Here is an 18,441-nt window from a genome sequence, read left to right as displayed (position 1 = left end):
CATTATTGTGGGGGAAGATACATCATAAAGATAACTCAACCTATGTTTTAAAATATAGTGGATTACCCAAAGAATCAACCCATTTGCAAAATTCCTGAAAAGTACTGAACTGATTGGACATAAGTGGCATAACAAATACTCTAATTTTTTTATTGTATTTTCTGAAGTAGAGCCAGACTAAATGGCTTGTTAGGAAGGATTGTTTTACAGCAGAGGCATTCACTACACTTCATTTCCAAATGCAGGCCTTCACATGCAGCATGCTCCTGTACCTGGTCCTGCTGCTGCTTGGCCAGCTCCATCTGCTGCCTCTGCTTCTCCATCTGCGAGGCGGCCAGCTTCTTCTGCTCTTCGTGGGCCGCCAGGAGCTGCTCCCTCAGGCTGCTCAACTGGCCAATCATGCCCATGAGCTGGCGCTCTTTCTCCGCCAGGCTGTCTGGGGTACCTACAAGGCAAGAAAGGATGGGGGAAGAGTAGGGGTCAAAGGTCAGATGGTAGCACTTTGAGGAAAAGTCCAAGACGCTATGAAGATTCTTTCATCATAATAAATTAACAAATACATTAATACAATTGCTCCACCTTCAATGAAAAAATTCATAAATCTTTATTGTGAACAAACGAACCGAATAACCCGTTCCACTGCACACAGAAACTGTGCTATCCCGAAAAGATCCTCTGCCTTTGCACAGACAGCTTTTTCATTTAAAACCATTAACAATGGAATCAACTCCCTGATAGTCTAAAGTTGTCTGTAGATCTGAATAATTTCTCTCGAAACTTAAAGAAATACATCCTCGATAACCAGCTGTGTCAGCATCAGCACACTTAAAGCCTACAAATGTAATATTGAAGTAAGTGTTTTTGAATATGCTGTATATATTTTAGGCTGTGATGGTCTTTTGATTAGCTTCTTTATTTAAACATCTGATTGGTTCTAAATGATTGTTGTTGGATTACTATTATATGTATTTGCTAGTGCTATTGACAGTAATTTGTAATGTAATGTTTCAATATTGTTTGCACCTGCCCGGGGACTGCAGATGGAAGTTAGCGTTTGCTAACTCTGGTACAAAACATCTTTTCTAAAATTAATGTATTTTGTACATTGTCCCTGACATAATAAATAAAAAATAAAAAATAAATAACTGCTTACAACTACATTATATTGTGTTATGAACCATTTATTACATGCCTATATACCGCTTATAAGTGCTTAAAGGGTTGCCTAAACTACAACAATGGCTTCATTAGAAAAGATACGAATTCAACAAGAGCCAAAAAAGACAGGATTGGAAAATATGCAAAATCTGATGTTGTGTTTTCCGTCTTTGTGAGATTTTCATGGCTTTCCGGAGGCCAGAAAGGATTGTGAGGGTAAGGTTAGAGGTCAGAGCCATGAAGGAGAGGAATGGAGGAGGAAGGAACAACAAAGTAGTGTAAAGCTATCCATGGCTTGTTGGTCAACCTAATATATGACCGGTTAGGGGCTTTGGACGATAGGAGGGGGCATGTCAGCGGAAGGTGCGTTTGGTAAAGTGCGTATGTGTGCTGCAGAGTTGTAAAACCAGATGTTGACTTATTTTCCTGGGCACACAGAAGGCCAGCAGTGATTACTCAAACCACATCCATCACTGCCTTTATTGCCTTATTGAAATAAAGAAAATAAATCTGGCTGAGGAAACATTTGTACACAGGCAAAATGTGGCGGCAAAACAAATGTAAGATCTGAGCCAGATTCATATGTTTAACAAACACAATAAATCTGCAGCCAGGGTTGAAAATTTACATTTCTTACAAAAACCTGAAGCAAAATCTAAATTGATTTGATTGGCGCTGAATTATGGGTACATTTGGAGATTGGTCTGTAGCTATTCAAGCTGTATTTTGTGAATATGTGTGTGTGTGTGTATGTGTGTGTGTGAGAAAGAGAGAGGAAAAAAGAAAGAAAGAAAGAAAGAAAGAGAGTGTGTCTGGCCTGTGTTTACCCTGCAGTCAGCCAAGCTCCTGCTCACATTTAGCATGGCCTGACCTTTGACCTCTCAGATCCTGACATACCAGCTCCATTACACACGCACACACACAGACACACAAGACCTAAATCATTCAACAGGATGTAGTTAGAGAGAGGCACACAGAGGCACAATCAGTATGAGTGTGTGCGCCCATGTCTGGTCATATGTACCAATGTTTCCCGACATGCCTTTGGTGTGTGTGTGTGTGTGTGTGTGTGTGTGTGTGTGTGTGTGTAGGGGTGTGTGTGTGTGTGTGTGTATGTGTGTGTAGAATAGCACAATCCCCCATTGTTCTTCAGCTGCTACCTTTAACAGGGCCACATTCCTGCGCCAGTCAAACCAGATGAGGTAGAGAGAAAGAGGGTGAAAGAGAGGGAAAAGAAAGAGAAACACAATGGGGGATGAAAGGGGGAATCAGAGGAAAGGACGGAGGGAGTAAAGGCGAGGAGCCACGGCTGCTGACCTGCCCTTTGACTGCTTGGGAAGGTCAGAGCCATCCATTTGTCCTCCCAGTTGGTAGCCGCTGCCTCACGCCAACCCCCTCCCACCCGCCTCCAATGCCCACCGACACCCCCCTTCCCCCGCCTTCCTCACTTCCCCCCGCACTCCATCCAATCGCCAACAATGAACAATAAAGGCAACTGTCGGGAGCACTGGCCACTGGAAAAATAAACACGCCGCTGTCCTAACTCACAGACCCACCTTTGTAGAGACAGAAGTGCGTGTGTATGTGTGTATAGCCAAAGCTGACCAAGACAAGAAAGAGCCTTGTGTTAAAAACGTTAGCCTGTTCATATGAGGGGGTGAAGGGGTGGGGGAGAAGGGGGCAAGGGGGAGAAAAAAAGGATAAGGGGGGTTGCAAAGGTGAAACGATGGATCAAAGGAGTCTTTCTTGGGGGTTCTTGTTAGGGTTAACCCCCCTTTACACACACATTCATGCACATGCACAAACGCAAACACAGTAAAATTGGGCACTTCTGTGCAAAACAGTGTGCACGTTGAGGTGGAAAGACATTCCTTTAACCAGCAGCCTGGATATTTAGGTGTGTGAAAACGAAGACAACCGGCCTATTCTTTTTCTACAAGCTGTTCTCAATCCCCCTCTCAGCTGTGGCTCTTTCATCAGTAAACAGCAGAGTATTTGCAGAAGAAGCAGAATCCAAGATAACAACACGCTTCTTAACTGAGACGAGATTTAGAAACTCTCCTAAGAGGACACAGTCTGCCCTGTCTCTCCCTTCTCTTTCCCTCCAATTCAGACTTTCAGAATTTCTGGGGTCACCCCATAAATCAGTTCGCGTTGGCTTGTTTCCTCAGCTGCTGCGAGGCGGGCAGGTGGATCGATAACTGGTTTCCTCCATCGGTTCACACACATTCCTCCTTAGGCAGATTGCTGCGGCCTCTGCTTACCTACAAACCCGCCGAACCAACACCACCTCTTCCTTTTTGCTCACACACACTAGTGCATGGCGTAATTAAGCAATTTGTAACAATGTAATACTTGTCACCGTGTTCACATTGCTAATTAATGACCCTGGCCGCATTGATAACTCCCCCTGGTAAGGTTCGAGGAGCGGGGGATGAGACAGCTGTGGAGGAAGGGAGGGAGGGACGGAGGGAGAGGAATAGGAGCAGGAAGGAGGAAAGAGATAAGACACAGACGTGATGGTGGAGGAGAGAAGAGAGTAAAGGAATGAAGAGTTAAGAGAGAAGAAGGGGAAGGAGGTAGACAGAAAATTCTGGAAGTATATTAAGAAGTATATTCACATGAACATGACAAGACAATTAGAGTAAATAATCAAATTTAGTTAATATTAAGGTAATACAATTAAGGTTTGATTAAAGCACTCACTATGCTGTTTGCAGTAACCTGATTTTCCCACTAACTCAAGTGTACTTGATTTGTTTGACTGGATTGGCCACATGATTTGCAGCCTACAGACAATATCTTACTGAAGCTCTTTATTGCTTCTCACATTGATTCTCCACAACCTTCTTAGGGTTAGTTATAACTTTAAAAGGAGTTTTGTTGTTGCCCCAAAATGTATTTTTGTCTCACAACTGTAAATATATATACCAAATGTCTCAGTTAATCGAGAGGGATTTAGTCAGAAATTGAGGTAATTTGAAGTTGTTTGCAGGTATGATGAAGTTCTGTAGTGGTATAATCTATTTATTTAAAAATAAGTCATAAGTTTTAATGTAAACCGTAATTGGGAGGAGGTGAGAATAAAAGTTGACTAGAGGGGATTCAGGCTATGCACTCAAGCATCACCTTGTTTAAATCACTTTCACTTACAGTAGAATGTGTTGCATACGTTTACAGTGCCAGTGCCAATTATTAGTTTCATACACAAATACATTCATTCTCTCCTTGACACCTACTGCTACTGTGCCATTGAGCAAGGCAATTTACCGTCCAAATCTACCCGAAGAGCTGCTTGGATAGTCAGAGGTCGCACTCTTCTGGAGCAACTAGGGATTAAGTGTCTTGCTCAGAGACACATTGGTGGATGGGGAATTGAACACCTGGGTCTCTCACACCAGAGGCACACGTCTTATCCACTACGCCGTCACCACCCCTATTTACCCTCTTAGTTACAGCAGACTGTGGTGTGAGTTTGATTGCTACCTTTACCCTCTTAAATCCAGACAGATACACTGATGGGGTACATGCTTAGAAGCTCATGTTGCGCAGCCAAGCGCACGTTTCCAATGATACTGGATAGTCAAAATTTATATAAAATGATGCAAAAGACATTCAGAATATTTTAATTTGATGTAATGGTGCAGCTGTTAAGAATGCTGGGTTTACATATTTCCCTCAGTGTAACATCATAGAGCTTTACTGAAGTGCTGAAACCCGCTGATCGTCAAGAGTTCTTTCCTGTCACTCTCTACTATCTATCCGCAGAACTGATGTTATACTGTAGAGATATGTATTCTTGTACTTTGAGTTCCATGCTTGTGTGTGTGTTTTGCTATGTGAACCACATGGGGCCTTTTACCAATGTTGCTTCTCAATAAGGCCAATGGAGTGGGAGGTGGTGGCTCAAAATCACTTTGTTCCCCACAAAAGGCTCTTCAGTGGAATTCGACGTGAAGAAAAAAAAGTCAAGGGATGCACCGATAAATGAAAATAGCGTGCGTGTACATACACACACACGTACACACACACACACACACACGTACACGTACAAACTGTCAACGCATATGAACACTTGATTTTCCATATATTTCTGTATGGTGCCACAATCATAGGCACAAGTACAACTTCACACTCACAGACACACATTGTTATGTAAGCACTGTTTGAGACAGACACACACACACACACACCCTCCTGATATTTCTCCCCCAGCTGTTGGTGTGTGGTGCGCCAAGCGGGACGCCCCTACACAGAAATGTCAGCGCAGCAGGGAGCTGGGAAAAGGGGTTTTGATCAATGGAGCCCCCCTCTCAACGGCCACGCTGCTCCGCAAGGCTCTTTGATTACATATTGCTTTGCTTCCTAATGAAGCTCAATTACTGGACTAGAACGACGGCTTTGCCCTGGAGTTATAGGGAATAATAGCCAGACTCTTCCACCTCCCCCACTTTCTCTCTGATTCTTGCTCCTGCATATTCACACTTTTGTCCCCTTTTTGTTTCACTTCCTGCCCTCTGTCTTGCTCCGTCTGTCTCGCTCTTGGATGTTACTAAGAAGGGTTGGTGTGGATAAAACGGGTGATTAACAGTGAGATTAACACAGAGCTGATGGACTAGCAGAGAAGTCATTGACTTCTTGACGTGTTGGTCAAACACGAGACAAAGTGTGAACCAGCTTGGTTCAGTTCAGGGCAGCTCAGTGCATTTGAGTTCACTTCAACTGAATTGTGTCAGTTCACTTTAATTCAATTCAATTTAGCCTAGGCTGTTTAGGCCTGCAGGCCGTTTACTTAGAGGCTTATGGCCTGGTTACTATATATTTTACTAAGGCATGCCATTTATTGTTATTTTCAGGACACATTGGGCTGCTCGGAAATGCCATCAACTGACATGTGAGTGGTTGAATACATGATTCTTGGACAGAATGCATGAAATAAAAGCTGTTTAAAAAATTGTTTATTATATATTATTAGATACAGCAAAGAGTTAGTGTTCTAGGGATATAAGAACAATGTTGATGGGACACCGTGAGCCATAGTATTGTCAAATAATGTACATAGTATAAAACAAAGCTAATTGTTATGATTTTTTGCCACATTTAAATTATTATGTTTTGAGTTTTTACTACTGGTTTTCCCATTATGCTTCATGTCAACAGTCGCCATGGAGTCAGTGAGTTATCTGTGGGCTACACCTGACCCCTGCTATTATTTATTTTTTAGTCTACTTTTTTTACACTTTGGGGACTCTGCACCATAAAAAGTCATGTTACTTTAGTTGCTAGTAGTTTGTCTGCACAGTGACCAGACAACAACCACATGGGCAAATCTTAACTTAGAGATCATACAGTAAGATGTGAAGTTAAAGTTAGCCTTTTTAAGGTTTAAAAAGTAGATTTATGGATGTTTTTTTCCTCAATGGACATCGGAGGTACATCAATCAAGTTCAAAGGGTTAATTAAATTTAAAACAGCTAGTTTAAGTTTAGTTTTGTCATTATTTAGTCGTACCATACCTTTAATTTCTCCGATGTGCCCTGAGCCCATGGCCAAAAGTTTATCCTTCCAGTCCTTTGACAACAGCCTCTCAATGCTGGGAGCCTCTGTTTAGGGGGGGGGGGGGGGGGGGGGGGGGGGGGGGCAGAGGAAAGAGAGAGAGAGGGATTCAGTTGGCTGGCCAACATGACAATAAAGCTCATTTAAAGTCCATTTGCTGTAATAAAGGCAGTGGCAGCTCAGCCTAATGGTCGCATCAGCAGGAGAGAGAGGGAGAGAGAGGGAGAGAAAGGTGGAAAGAGAGAAGCTGATAATCGAAAGAGAGGAAATCTGAAGAACAAAAACAAGTGAGCAAACGGGAAAGAGCGAGAGAGGCAGCGCAAGATAAAGAGAGAGACAAGTGGAGGAGAGAGGGAGAGAAAGAGAGAGGCTTTTTCCCTCTCACCTGCTGCTAGAGAATCATTAGCCCTGTGGGCCCCGAGACAAAGAGGGCCTTAATGCACCCGCCACAATGGACACATTATCAGCTAGCGCTTTGTTTTCAACACACACTCTACAGACCCTTACGCACACAAACCCCTGCACGAACACACACATCTGCGCACACCCCCGCAGAATCACTAATTACAATCCTAACTATGGTCACACTCTCACACGGATGTACACACACACACACACAGTGAGGGAAATAGAAATGTCACACAGAGATTCAATACGAAGTGTGTGCACATATATGCGCTAATATCAATGCATGTACACACTGCCATGAATTCAGTCACCCTGTTGACTGTTGTTGACATGAACAAAGAGAAATATGGGGGAAATGATCAGACAAAGGGAGCCTGAAAGTGTGAAGCAAGAGGGTGAGAGAGAGAGAGAGAGACCTCTATTTACTGGGAGCCATCTGCACTTGCGGGGCCTTGCTAAGGAAAGAGGTTTTACACTTTGAGTGGGGAGATTAACCCTATCAGCCAATGCAAACACGCATACTTGAATGCCCGCAAAACATATATATGTGTATATATGTAGCTGCACACACAGACGTATACACACCGGCAACTGCTGATGGCAGGCGAAAAGTTTGTTGGTGCCCGGATTATTTTTTTTCCCTCTGTAATGACAAGACTGATTTAAGAAAAAAAGTCTTAATCTTACTGGTATGAGACAGCTTGCCTGTACAAACACACACAAACACACACACACACACACACACACATACACACATGCTGTGACACACTAATGCTCTCCACAGAGTGAGAGAGAGAGAGAGAGAGAGAGAGAGAGAGAGAGAGAGGGAGAGAGATGTCCGGTGTGTTGAGCTGAACAGCTTAGCGTCTTTTCTCCAAGTGAGACATGAACACACACACACAGCCTCAACACTCAACAACAAATCAAAGTACGTTTACCCATCATCCAAAATACAAAAAAACAGTGCTTTGCCTAAAGTTCTTTCTTTCCTCTTCATTCCTTCTACTTTTCCTGTCCGTGATGGAGAGGAGAGATGAGACCAGGATGAGAAACCACCTGGAGATTCTCATGAGTGAGAGATTTGAGACATACAAGCTCTGCTTAGACACACAAAGCACTGCAGCGTGTCCTACATACTGTACCTCGGTGTGTGTGTGTGTGTGTGCGCGTGTCTACAGCCTCTCCAGAGGCCTGAATCAGGTCCTTTCCTCTGGCTTCAAGACTAGAGCATTCACGCTCCGTTGATTATGGGCATGCATTTGCAAACACACACATACACACACACACACACACACAGCAAAAGATCAATGGTGAACTTTAAGACAGTCCACCTCTCGGTCTTTCTATTTCTCATCCCTCTTGCCTTTTCAAATCCCACCGTCCTTGGACTCTGTCCTTGTGTTTCCGACGCTGCCACTCAGCCAGTTAGTCAGCAACCCAGTGTACTGCGGACCATGATGTGCCCTAGTGCTTTCTGTCAGAAGCCACCGCAGCCTTGAGGGAATAGGTTAGCGGTGGGATGAAGGTAGGAGGAGGTGCGGTACAAAGAAAAATGGGAGGAGGGAAAGAAACACAGAGAGGAAGAAGGAGTAGAAGAAAGAGTGTGCTCCTGTGTTTTTCCCCCCCGTGACAGCTGTCTCACCATCACCCCAACAGGTGCTATTAGCCCCTGGCGCTCCCCCTCTCTCCCTCTTTCTCTCTGTCTCTCACTCTCATCTCTCGCTCCAGCCCCCTCTCCTTCAACAATGACAGAGGCTTTTAAGCCAAAGAGCTTTGACAAGTGAGAGGGAACAACAAATGGCAGTGTCGCCTGTTCTCTTTCCATTGCACTCCCTCTCTGTCTCCATCTCCTAGTTATTATTTTTATTTATTAACAGGGCTGCAGTTATTGTCCCCAGTGACAGGCTGGGGCCACTTTAACTATTAATAAAAGCCAAGAGGCTCTTTCATTGTGCGGGGATGGCAAAATGGGCAGGAGTGGAGAGGAGAGGAAAGAAAGAAAGGAGGAGAGGAGAGGAGAGATGAGATGAGGAGAGGAGAGATGAGACGAGGAGAGAAAAGAGGAGAAGAGAAAAGAAGAGAAGAAGAGTTGCTGTAGCTTTTAGTGAGATGTTGATTGATGTGGAGAACACTATGAGAATTGAGCCCACACTGTCCCCCTTGATAAAATACAAAGACACACACTTTACTCCACACCAACACAAGCACACACAAACTTGTGGATCAGTTAAGAGAAAACTGAAACTGTGACCCCACAGAAATGTTCTACTCTCTCTCATGCATTAGCTACTTATCATGGTTGTTTGGGCATTAGTTGGTGCATTACATTACTTCCAATTGCCAAGTGTATTCCCTTGTTTTCATCTTCATATAAGAATGTGAAATATGGCCGCCATTACCTGACACTGCACAACAATAACAACTTGCCTGATGCAAATCAATTTTTGAAGGACTCTTTCAGCTCCTTCCTCACATTTGAGGATTTATTTGCTTTAGCCCAGCAGATAGAAACACCTGATTTTAAGTTCTGCAATATTTTAAGTTTTTTATTCATTTTTTTTATATAATTTGCTTGACAGTTGGACGGAAACATAGCAAGCATCTCGTACTGCTAATTATGGCCAACAATCATATAATAAAGGAGGAGAGCGCAACACTTTCCATGAAAATCAGAAAAGTTACTCCCTGTTCGCCTGACGTATAGGACACGTGTATATGTGCATGTGTGTTTGTGTGTGTTCTGTGAGGTAAGCGGGTGGAGTTTGGTGCCCACGCAGGGGTGTGGGCCGCATATTTGCAGGGTGGGGTGTTGGGAGCTTAGGGCGAGGGAGAACACCGGCCTCCCCCTTGACAAAAATGAAGTGGTGAGGAACAGAAGAAGGGGTGAGAGGAAATTTAAGTGTAAGTCGCACAGGGTGGTGGGGGGTGTGTGTGTGTGTGTGTGTGTGTGTGTGTACATGGTAACCACTTGAAATGCAGTTTTGGCCTTTCTTTTCCCCGTAAGTAGCTTTAACACTGGAAAAATCATGTTATTCCACACTGTCTGACAACATCACATATATATATTCTGTATTAGGTTGTTCCAGTTGCTTATTAAAGCTATATGATGTCCACACTGAATGAAAAATGAATGTTCTAAATGACAACTTTGGGATCAGGCCCTTAGGCAGCTCAGGGAGGTTTAAGGGGTTTTAAAAAACTTTAAAATCTCTCCTTGATGTGACTGTCTGGTTTTGACCGTGCAGGTACGTTCGACTGTAAATCTCGCTGTAGTATTTTCTTGCAAAAGCGCATTAATTCATCTGAGGGTGACGCTCCCATTCCAATCCCGCACGGCTGAGAGGGATTCTGGGAAAAGCAGAGGGGGGAAAACGCTGACAATAACTCTGGAATCGTTGGCTATTATCTTGGCTCATTGGCTCAAACGGAGTCAAGCTGCTGCCCTGCAGCCGAGCCAAAACAACCCTGTCCACCTGCCGAGAGAGGGAGAGAGAAACAGTGCGCGTGTGTGTTTGTGTGCATTTGTGTGCGTTTGTGTGTTAGAGCAAGCCCCCATTCGGCTTTTGGACTCCACAGTGAGCTTTTGGTTCAGAAGCTGCTGGAGAGAGAAGGAGAGGAAGAGAAAGAGAGAGAGATGGGAGGAGACTGGACTCGAGTCCAGCTCGCTCCAACCAACCTCACAAACAATACCATCTCTCTCTCTCTCTCTCTCTCTCTCTCTCTCTCACTTTCTATTTTTCACTCAGACGTTTTGCCCTGAGTCACCACAAGCAGCCAGCTCTATTTTTCCTATTATCTCATATTTGTGAAGCCTGGAGACCTTTAGAGGAAAATGGAGGGAGGGCTGGTGAAGAGGAGGAGGAGGAGGAGGAGGAAGAAGGGGGGCGTTTGTGGAAAGAGAGAGAGAGAGAGAGAGAAAGAGAAGGGAGGAAAATAGAGAGAGAGAGAGCCTGGGCCCTCGGGTGCACAACAAAGGGACCTCTGTGCCAGCGCCAGGCCCAGCCGGGCTCAGAGGAGGGTGGAGGATGAAGGAGGAGAACGAAGACGAGGAGGAGGAGGAGTAGGGCCCACAGGAAAGGGCCCTGGCTTGGGACCCGTGGCCGGCCCTTATATCCCGAAAAACAGGCTCCACATTGACTTGGGCCTTGGCAGCCATGGGGAGGCTCCAGCTACTCCCCCCTTCCTCCTTCGTTCTCCTCCTCCCCCTCCCTCCTCCCTCCTAAACTGAGCAGGGGTCAGCATTGAATAAGCAATTATACAAGCACTGGTGGAGTTTGTCTAAGGCTGCCACCCTGAACACTGAAGTACTGAGATGGAAGGAAGGAGTAAGAGAGAGAGAGAGAGAGAGAGAGCGAATAGAGATGTGTGTGACTTCTGTGGTGAAAACACATTTGCTGGCGGCCATGGCAGAGACAGAAAGACTGTGTTCATGTGATGTAAAGATTAGATTATTAAGGTAAATCATGGCCAAACCTCAATCATAAAAGGCCTGGATTACTAATCTTTTTTTGAATTGAAACCTATTCCTCTTAATCTGGGTTATACACAGTAAGAGAAAAGAAAATTGGTTAGAGACTGCAAACACACCTGCACATAGACTCACACTCATTATAGCCCCAAGCTGCACTAAACTATGCTATACAAAATTAAAAACTTAATACTGCAGCATTCACTGTTGTAATGAATTCTTGCTGTAGTTTAAATCTAGTTTTTCATTGAGAAAAAAGGGCAAAAAGTAATGTGACTATTTAAATAATATGAGGTAACTTCAGTCTGTTAGTAGTTAAATGTTCCAACTTTTAACAGACTTGATCTTCTACATTATAGAGATGTTCAAACAAACTTCATAAAAGCAGAATTTGGAATACAACTCCTCGCTTATTTACACCCTCTTGATACTGCAGCTTTTGCTTTTCAGTCTGGCGATTCCCCCTCGCACTGATGGCACCAACATACTCCATTACGAAATGATGATGTTGATATTTTGATGATCAATTCATGTCTGGTTGAGCTGGGCCATGTGTCTGGACACATTTTCATCGATTCCTTCTAAAGACGGTCCAATCGTTCCAAAGCAAAGGGGGCCGTGCCAAGATTACGGGCAGTCCAACAAAAAAAACAAAAACAGGAGCACTACATGGCGGCCTGAGAGAGGAGAAAGAGATAGAGGAGATGTATCAAAAAGCTTTTTGTCCAAGCCCACCTCGCACCACCACCTCCGCAAGGTTAGCCGCTAACAGTACCAATTACTGACTTGTTGTTGGGGAGAACAGCGCTTGGCAACAGTTGCCTCGGTGGCCGGGCCTCTATGTAAACACTAAAATCCCTCTCCTCCTCCTCCCCATCTCCCTCCTCCTCCTTACTTTCTAGCCCCCTCCAAGTGCTCCCTGTCTCCCACTGACGCAGAGCACCATGGCGAGAATATATATATATATATATATATATATATATATATATAAAAATATATAATGTGTGTGTGTCCCATCGGTCTCAATGTCCGTAGTGACTTTTAAGTCAGAAGCTGCTCCAACTTTAGTTATTAATAAACACCCAGACCAGTAGGCAGACTAGACACACACACACACACACACACAAGCTGAAAGTAGTTGGCACGCACTCACACGCAGAGCTACATGACATCGAGAGTGAAGAGACAGTTATTCACCTTGCAAAGTGAGTTAAGTTTTTGGGTGTAGCGACAAGGGACATATGGTCCTCCCCTAAAGTACTGTGACAATCACAGACGCGTCTCTAAACACATTTCGGGGCGACACACCTGTTAACGGAAAATGGCAAAAACACACACACACACAGCACATCACTTGCCAAATCACCTAAAGACTAACCGGGGCGGGGGCTTTATTTTTGTCTATTTAATGCGAGATGTAGTTTTATAAATGAGCTTTTTTTCCCCTCTCATGTAAATGTGAGGCCACTGTGCTGTGAAAAAAATCTAAAAAGAAGTAATTAAACTCACAAAACAACAGATGTAGTGGGATCTTTTTTTTCTCCATTCTAATATTAGGGATGTATGGATGTATAGCAACACGTTTCCATTAAGTGTGACGTTCTAAGAATAGGCCACAGCACATAAAGCGAACATTTACAAAGGTGTCAGTCAACAATTTAATAAATTGAAAATCCATTTATCTGAATACAGAGTTCTGCCCTTCACTCCACTGCCTTTCCCTAACAGATGGTGTTGTGGGTGCTTATGTCCAATTTGATTTGAACCAAACCCTCAGCCAATTTTTACACTGGCATGAAATCTCAGCGAGCCAGATCCACACACTGGCAGTCAGAAATAGCAGCGGAGAGGGCGCGACATTGTGAAAGAACGATGAAGGGCAAAATCTGGAGCGACATTCGAGAAAGTCGCAGAAAAACTTTCCTTGTTGTCTCATTCTGCTTGTGTGTGTGTTTTTTTCTCCTTCTTCTCCTCTCCCCTCCTCTGCATGTTGTGTTTGTGCCGAGCCGGAGAAATTAGCGATGCTATCTTAATGCTGTGTTTTTGCGGGACACAGAGAAACGTTCCTTTCACACAGACACACACACACCATTTTCCCAATTGCCTCTGTGACCTCCATTATCATTAAATGGTGTTTGATAGCATCTAGACATTTGAATCCGCTGCGGACTAATTCAGCTCGGCCCCTGATAGCCGCTGCCACTGCACCTTATTAGAGACAAGCTATGGGACCGAACATAGATCCCATTTTCATTTTACTGCCTCATACTTTACAGGCTGAAGAGACCAAGTGTCAACTGTGGTACTGATAACCACCAAATACTGCCAGCTAATTGCCTGGTTAACAAACAGAGCCTCATGAGGGACCTTTGTATAGATAATAGAGGTTCACATGCAACAATGGTTCGTGCTGTATTCAAAACTCAGTGTATTCACTGAGGAGCCTTTGAAAAGCTGCTCTGACAAGTATATTGTATCCTGGTACTACTGTCAGGTGTAAACCTTTGTTTTTCCTGAAAGTAACATTTTAAAACAGTAAGAAAAGCATCTTTTTACAGTTTTTAGCTGTGCATCAGTGCCTTTTTTAGAGACCCAAAAGGCCAAATAACTCTCTCAACCAACATAGGATCATGACGTAATCAACTAAACCATAAAAATTACTTAAATTATTTACTTGCAGATCCAAATGTAAATTATAGACTCTTGACATCTTAGGTTTCAGGGAAAAATCTGACATATATTATATCATATAATATATTTACATATATTCAATGACCTGTGAATCAACCAATCACAAGCCAAAAAAAAGAAAGTCTGCAAATTCTGCCTGCTCAACCTGATGTCAGAGTGAGGAGAGGGTTAAATAGTCAGGGCCCGGCACTCTTTTAATGCATGCACATCTCTCCCTGTCAAAAGCATCCTGTTGAAGTAGGCCAAGGCATGTGTATCGGTGTGTAACTGTGTGTGTGTCGTACACAGTGGCTTAGGCTGCTGTAATGGAAAATGACACTTGCAATCTGTCTCGTGGCAATAACCCCTCTTCAGTGCTCTTGTCTCCACTCAACACACACACATGCACACATGCACACTCAATGTCTCTGTCACGGCAGCAGCCCCCGGGCCGTCCTTGTCACTGCACAGCTTTATTGCATCACTTTAACGTGACAACAAAAGAAGACATTGTGCATTGGGCCTGCTGTGTATAGGAGAGGAACGGACCCACGCATTAACTAGGCGACAGACAGGCGGAGATCATGTACACACACGCACACACACACACACACACACACACACACACACTCAGAGTGCAGCGTTTTCTCTTGTGAGTCGTGACATTTTTCGTCTGCCTGTCAAAGCAATGACAGACAGACAGACAGAACAGCAAGACACTCCTGACACACTAATGTTGCTTTGCATGCTGGAAGCCTATTCAAACAGGACTGAGCTGTGACTTTAACCTCCCCTGCGCTTGTGTGTGTGTGTGTGTGTGTGTGTGTGTGCATGGAAGACTGATGGGTAAAGACTGTTATTTTTGATGCTATCATCGTTTTGGCCTTGTGTTGGCTGTTTGATTGACAGTTGGCTTGGCTTTAGAGTGGCTTTGCTTTGCCGGACGGCGGAGGCGGGACCCGCCTATTCCAGTTAACGCGGACGCTGTTGACAAGCACAAACAGACGCACACACTTCTCCCTCTGTTTATGCGTCTGTTTGAGTCTTGATATCCGTCGCTGTCTCTTTTTGTCTTTCTTCTCTATGTGTGAATGTCTGTTCCATCTGTGAGTCGATCGGTCTGATACAGAGCGCGTTGTAAAGTCTTAAGAATAGCCCACATTGTCCTGTGTGCTGCTCAAAGATAGGGCGACAGACATGTGAGAACCATTAGACCAATGGCAACAACAGTCCAAACAGCACAGGAATGCTCTGCTGACTAGCGTGTGTGTGTGTGCGTGTGTGTGCGTGTGCGTGCGTGCCTGACCTGTTGGAGCCTTACGAGTCACTGTGCTCCAATTATTTGCTCACCTCGCCGTCTCTCCCTCTAAATCTTTTCCTACTCCCTTATTTTTCCTGGAAAGATCACATCGTTTTTAGGTGCAGAAAAAAAAAAAACTTTGATTGGTTGATGAGATTTGCCTCGTCAATAATGGCTGATGCTGCTGGTTAGGTCACATTTAGATCACTTAGCCATCTGTGGCCAACAAATAGGAAGGGTAGAACTAAATGACAACACCAGAGAGGTTGAAAGCAAATACTTGAATTGATAACTTAGCTCCTAAATTTTACTTTTTTATATGAAAAATTTCATGAATAAAAATACACGACTGAATAAAAGTTGAACCTCTATCTGATAAAAATAGGCTTAAAAGGGGCACACCACCCATTTGACACAAAAAGCTTAGTTTACTTGTGAAAAGGAGCACTACACAGCAAATGAAAACAGTTGGAGGGAGCTTTCCAAAGTTTGAAAAAATAACACTGATGATGTCATGGTGATGTCATCAGGGTTATCTCGGCCCCGGCTTGAGACTCAAACCACTTAACACAAAGCCAGCATTAGAAAGTGGAAGTGTGGGGTTTGATAGAAGTGGGGCATTTGAGTCGACAGGGAGGGCCTAATAAAATATGCAACTGAGATGTATGATGGGAAATGTAGGAACAAGTGTGTTTGGTTCTGGGGGCTAAAAGTCAGAATATCTCGGTCGCCTACAGATTCAAGATTAATATGGCTTTAACTCACTGGAGCAGCTTCAAAGTTCAGCCAGCACATTTAAATTTGATATGTTCGAAGTCTAAATTTGATTGGCATATCTACCAAAACACTAATTAAAAGATAAATGCTCACAACATTGGAAATATTTATATATTTATTTAATAAGTAATAAATTATTAGGATCCTTATCAAATCAAGCTTGGCTTTTCTATTAACCATCCATCCATCCATCCATCGTCAACCGCTTATCCTGCATACAGGGTCGCAGGGGGCTTAAGCCCTTTTCTATTAACATATTATTTTATTATATCAATCCTGTGTTAATCTGATCATTCATCTCTTTATTAGAACAAACAGTTCAGTTACACTTACATTGACTCTATTGAGAAATATCATATAAGTTTAGATTTCAACTCCTCTCAGACACAGTTCCTTGCATCAGCACTCCTTTTCTTCCTGAACATTCCTGTGGGTCTTTGACCGTCTCTTCCTCCTCCCCCCACAATTCCTCCGACAAGACATCCATGACTCTTTGAGTGGGCTAATTGTCTTAACAACGCGACTGGAGACTACAGTGGGACATGATAACCTTGGCTATAACCACGTTAGCGTAATTAAACAAACCAACAAAATGGACGAGGATGGCATGATCTACAGTAAACCAGGGCGAAATCCGTTGGTTAAGTGGGCTTGAAATCCTGCGTACGACTGTGTTTTCACATAGTAAACTGATATGGGAGTTGGTGGGGGGAGGTTGAGCTAGACAGAGGGCTCAATGTTACAGAGTGTGTTGGGTGTGTGTGTTTTTGGGAGTGAGAGTGTGTCAGAGAAACCGACATGACCTAACAAACAAGTGTCCAGTGTCTTCGTGTGGACGGCTCCTTGAACCAGCATCACAAGACTGTCTAGTGTGAAGCTTGCAAACAAACATGAGTTCAGTTTGAGAGAGAGAGAGAGAGAGAGAGAGAGAGAGAGAGAAAAAAGAGAAAGCCAAAGACAGACACCAAGAGAGAGAAAGAGATAAAGATAGATAAAAAATTTGCCAGAAGGAAAAGATGGACAGTGGAATGTTTCCCCTGATACTTTGTGTCTATGAATGTGTTTGGACCCAGATACCAGCAGCACCACTCCGAAGCCCACTATCCACCATCTGACACAAACACACAAACACGCACTCACGCATGGGAAGAAAGCTTGCAAACTCCACCCACATCTAAAGGAGCCTTAAATAGCGCTGTTACACACCACTTCACGCCGCTGATCATTGATATTCATAGTTAATCATCATTTTACTCACAAATTTCAACAATAAGGATTCACATTCTAAATTTAAGCAACCGTCGGGCGGAAAAGGGCTGTGAGCGTAGGAAGGGCATCTTTGCCATAAAAATGCTGACGCATGCAGATACACACACATACACACACACACACACAGATGTATAAGGTGAACGTTTTATGGTAACACTTTAGCAGGGAATCAGGGAGAGACGAGGACAGTACAAAACTCCTGTCAGGTGTACATTTGTGCGCACATTGCCTACAGACAGGGCAGGATGTATGTTTTGGAAAAAAGAAAGGAACAAGTGAGTGTGAGCAGGGTAAGGAGGAACAAGGGGAGGGGGGGTGAAGGTGGAGAGGTAGAAATCATGTTGCCTTGGGGATGGAGAGTTCTTCCAACAGTAAACACAGTTACAGACCAAGCTAATATAAACAAGCCTTACTGGAGGTTTACTCACAGAATACAGAGGCAAACCCATCCTATTACGGAAAACGTGTTGTAATACGTGAACAAAAACCTTGATGAAATGAAATGTTAGTTTTGTCTGTTCAACGCCCTCATTTTTCAAACTTTGTGCTCCCATTTTATAATGCAGGTTTTCTGTCAAATATTTGTCTTCAGGTTTATTTTCCTTGACTTTAAAAAGCTTCTCCAGAGCCACAGAAGACATTACACAACTAGGTTCACAGGCTGACTAGTTGTCTCCATGACCTTAATATGTAAAATCGATGGAGTGTCTCTTGATTTAAAATTTTTAACTTATTGAAATTATTTCTAAAACGTCTCCACAATCTCTGTCATCTTTATAAAAAAAAATAAAAATACTAGGTCTGTCTAGGTGAATCTATTGCAACTCTGAATAAA

At 43.5% G+C, this 18,441-nt stretch overlaps 1 protein-coding gene across 7 annotated transcripts in view; it reads right to left on the bottom strand.

Moving 5' to 3' along the window:
* sox5 (SRY-box transcription factor 5) overlaps positions 1-18,441 on the bottom strand; it is a 183,406-nt gene that overhangs the window by 40,648 nt on the left and 124,317 nt on the right. For 6 of the 7 annotated variants that reach the window (XM_046072160.1, XM_046072157.1, XM_046072158.1 and 3 more), the window contains 2 exons: positions 6,675-6,761; positions 273-445 (listed from right to left, as the gene is read on the bottom strand). In XM_046072160.1, coding sequence (XP_045928116.1) covers positions 273-445; positions 6,675-6,761 — 260 coding nt within the window. Of the gene's footprint in view, positions 1-272; positions 446-6,674; positions 6,762-12,078; positions 12,241-18,441 lie in introns of those variants that run through there. The other variant, XM_046072163.1, reaches the window with a different exon arrangement.

The sequence above is a fragment of the Micropterus dolomieu genome, linkage group LG16 (genome assembly GCF_021292245.1).
Source record: "Micropterus dolomieu isolate WLL.071019.BEF.003 ecotype Adirondacks linkage group LG16, ASM2129224v1, whole genome shotgun sequence".
NCBI lineage: Eukaryota > Metazoa > Chordata > Actinopteri > Centrarchiformes > Centrarchidae > Micropterus > Micropterus dolomieu.
The sequence above is the reverse complement of the archived record's forward strand: the minus strand, read 5'-3'. Positions and strand labels throughout refer to the sequence as shown.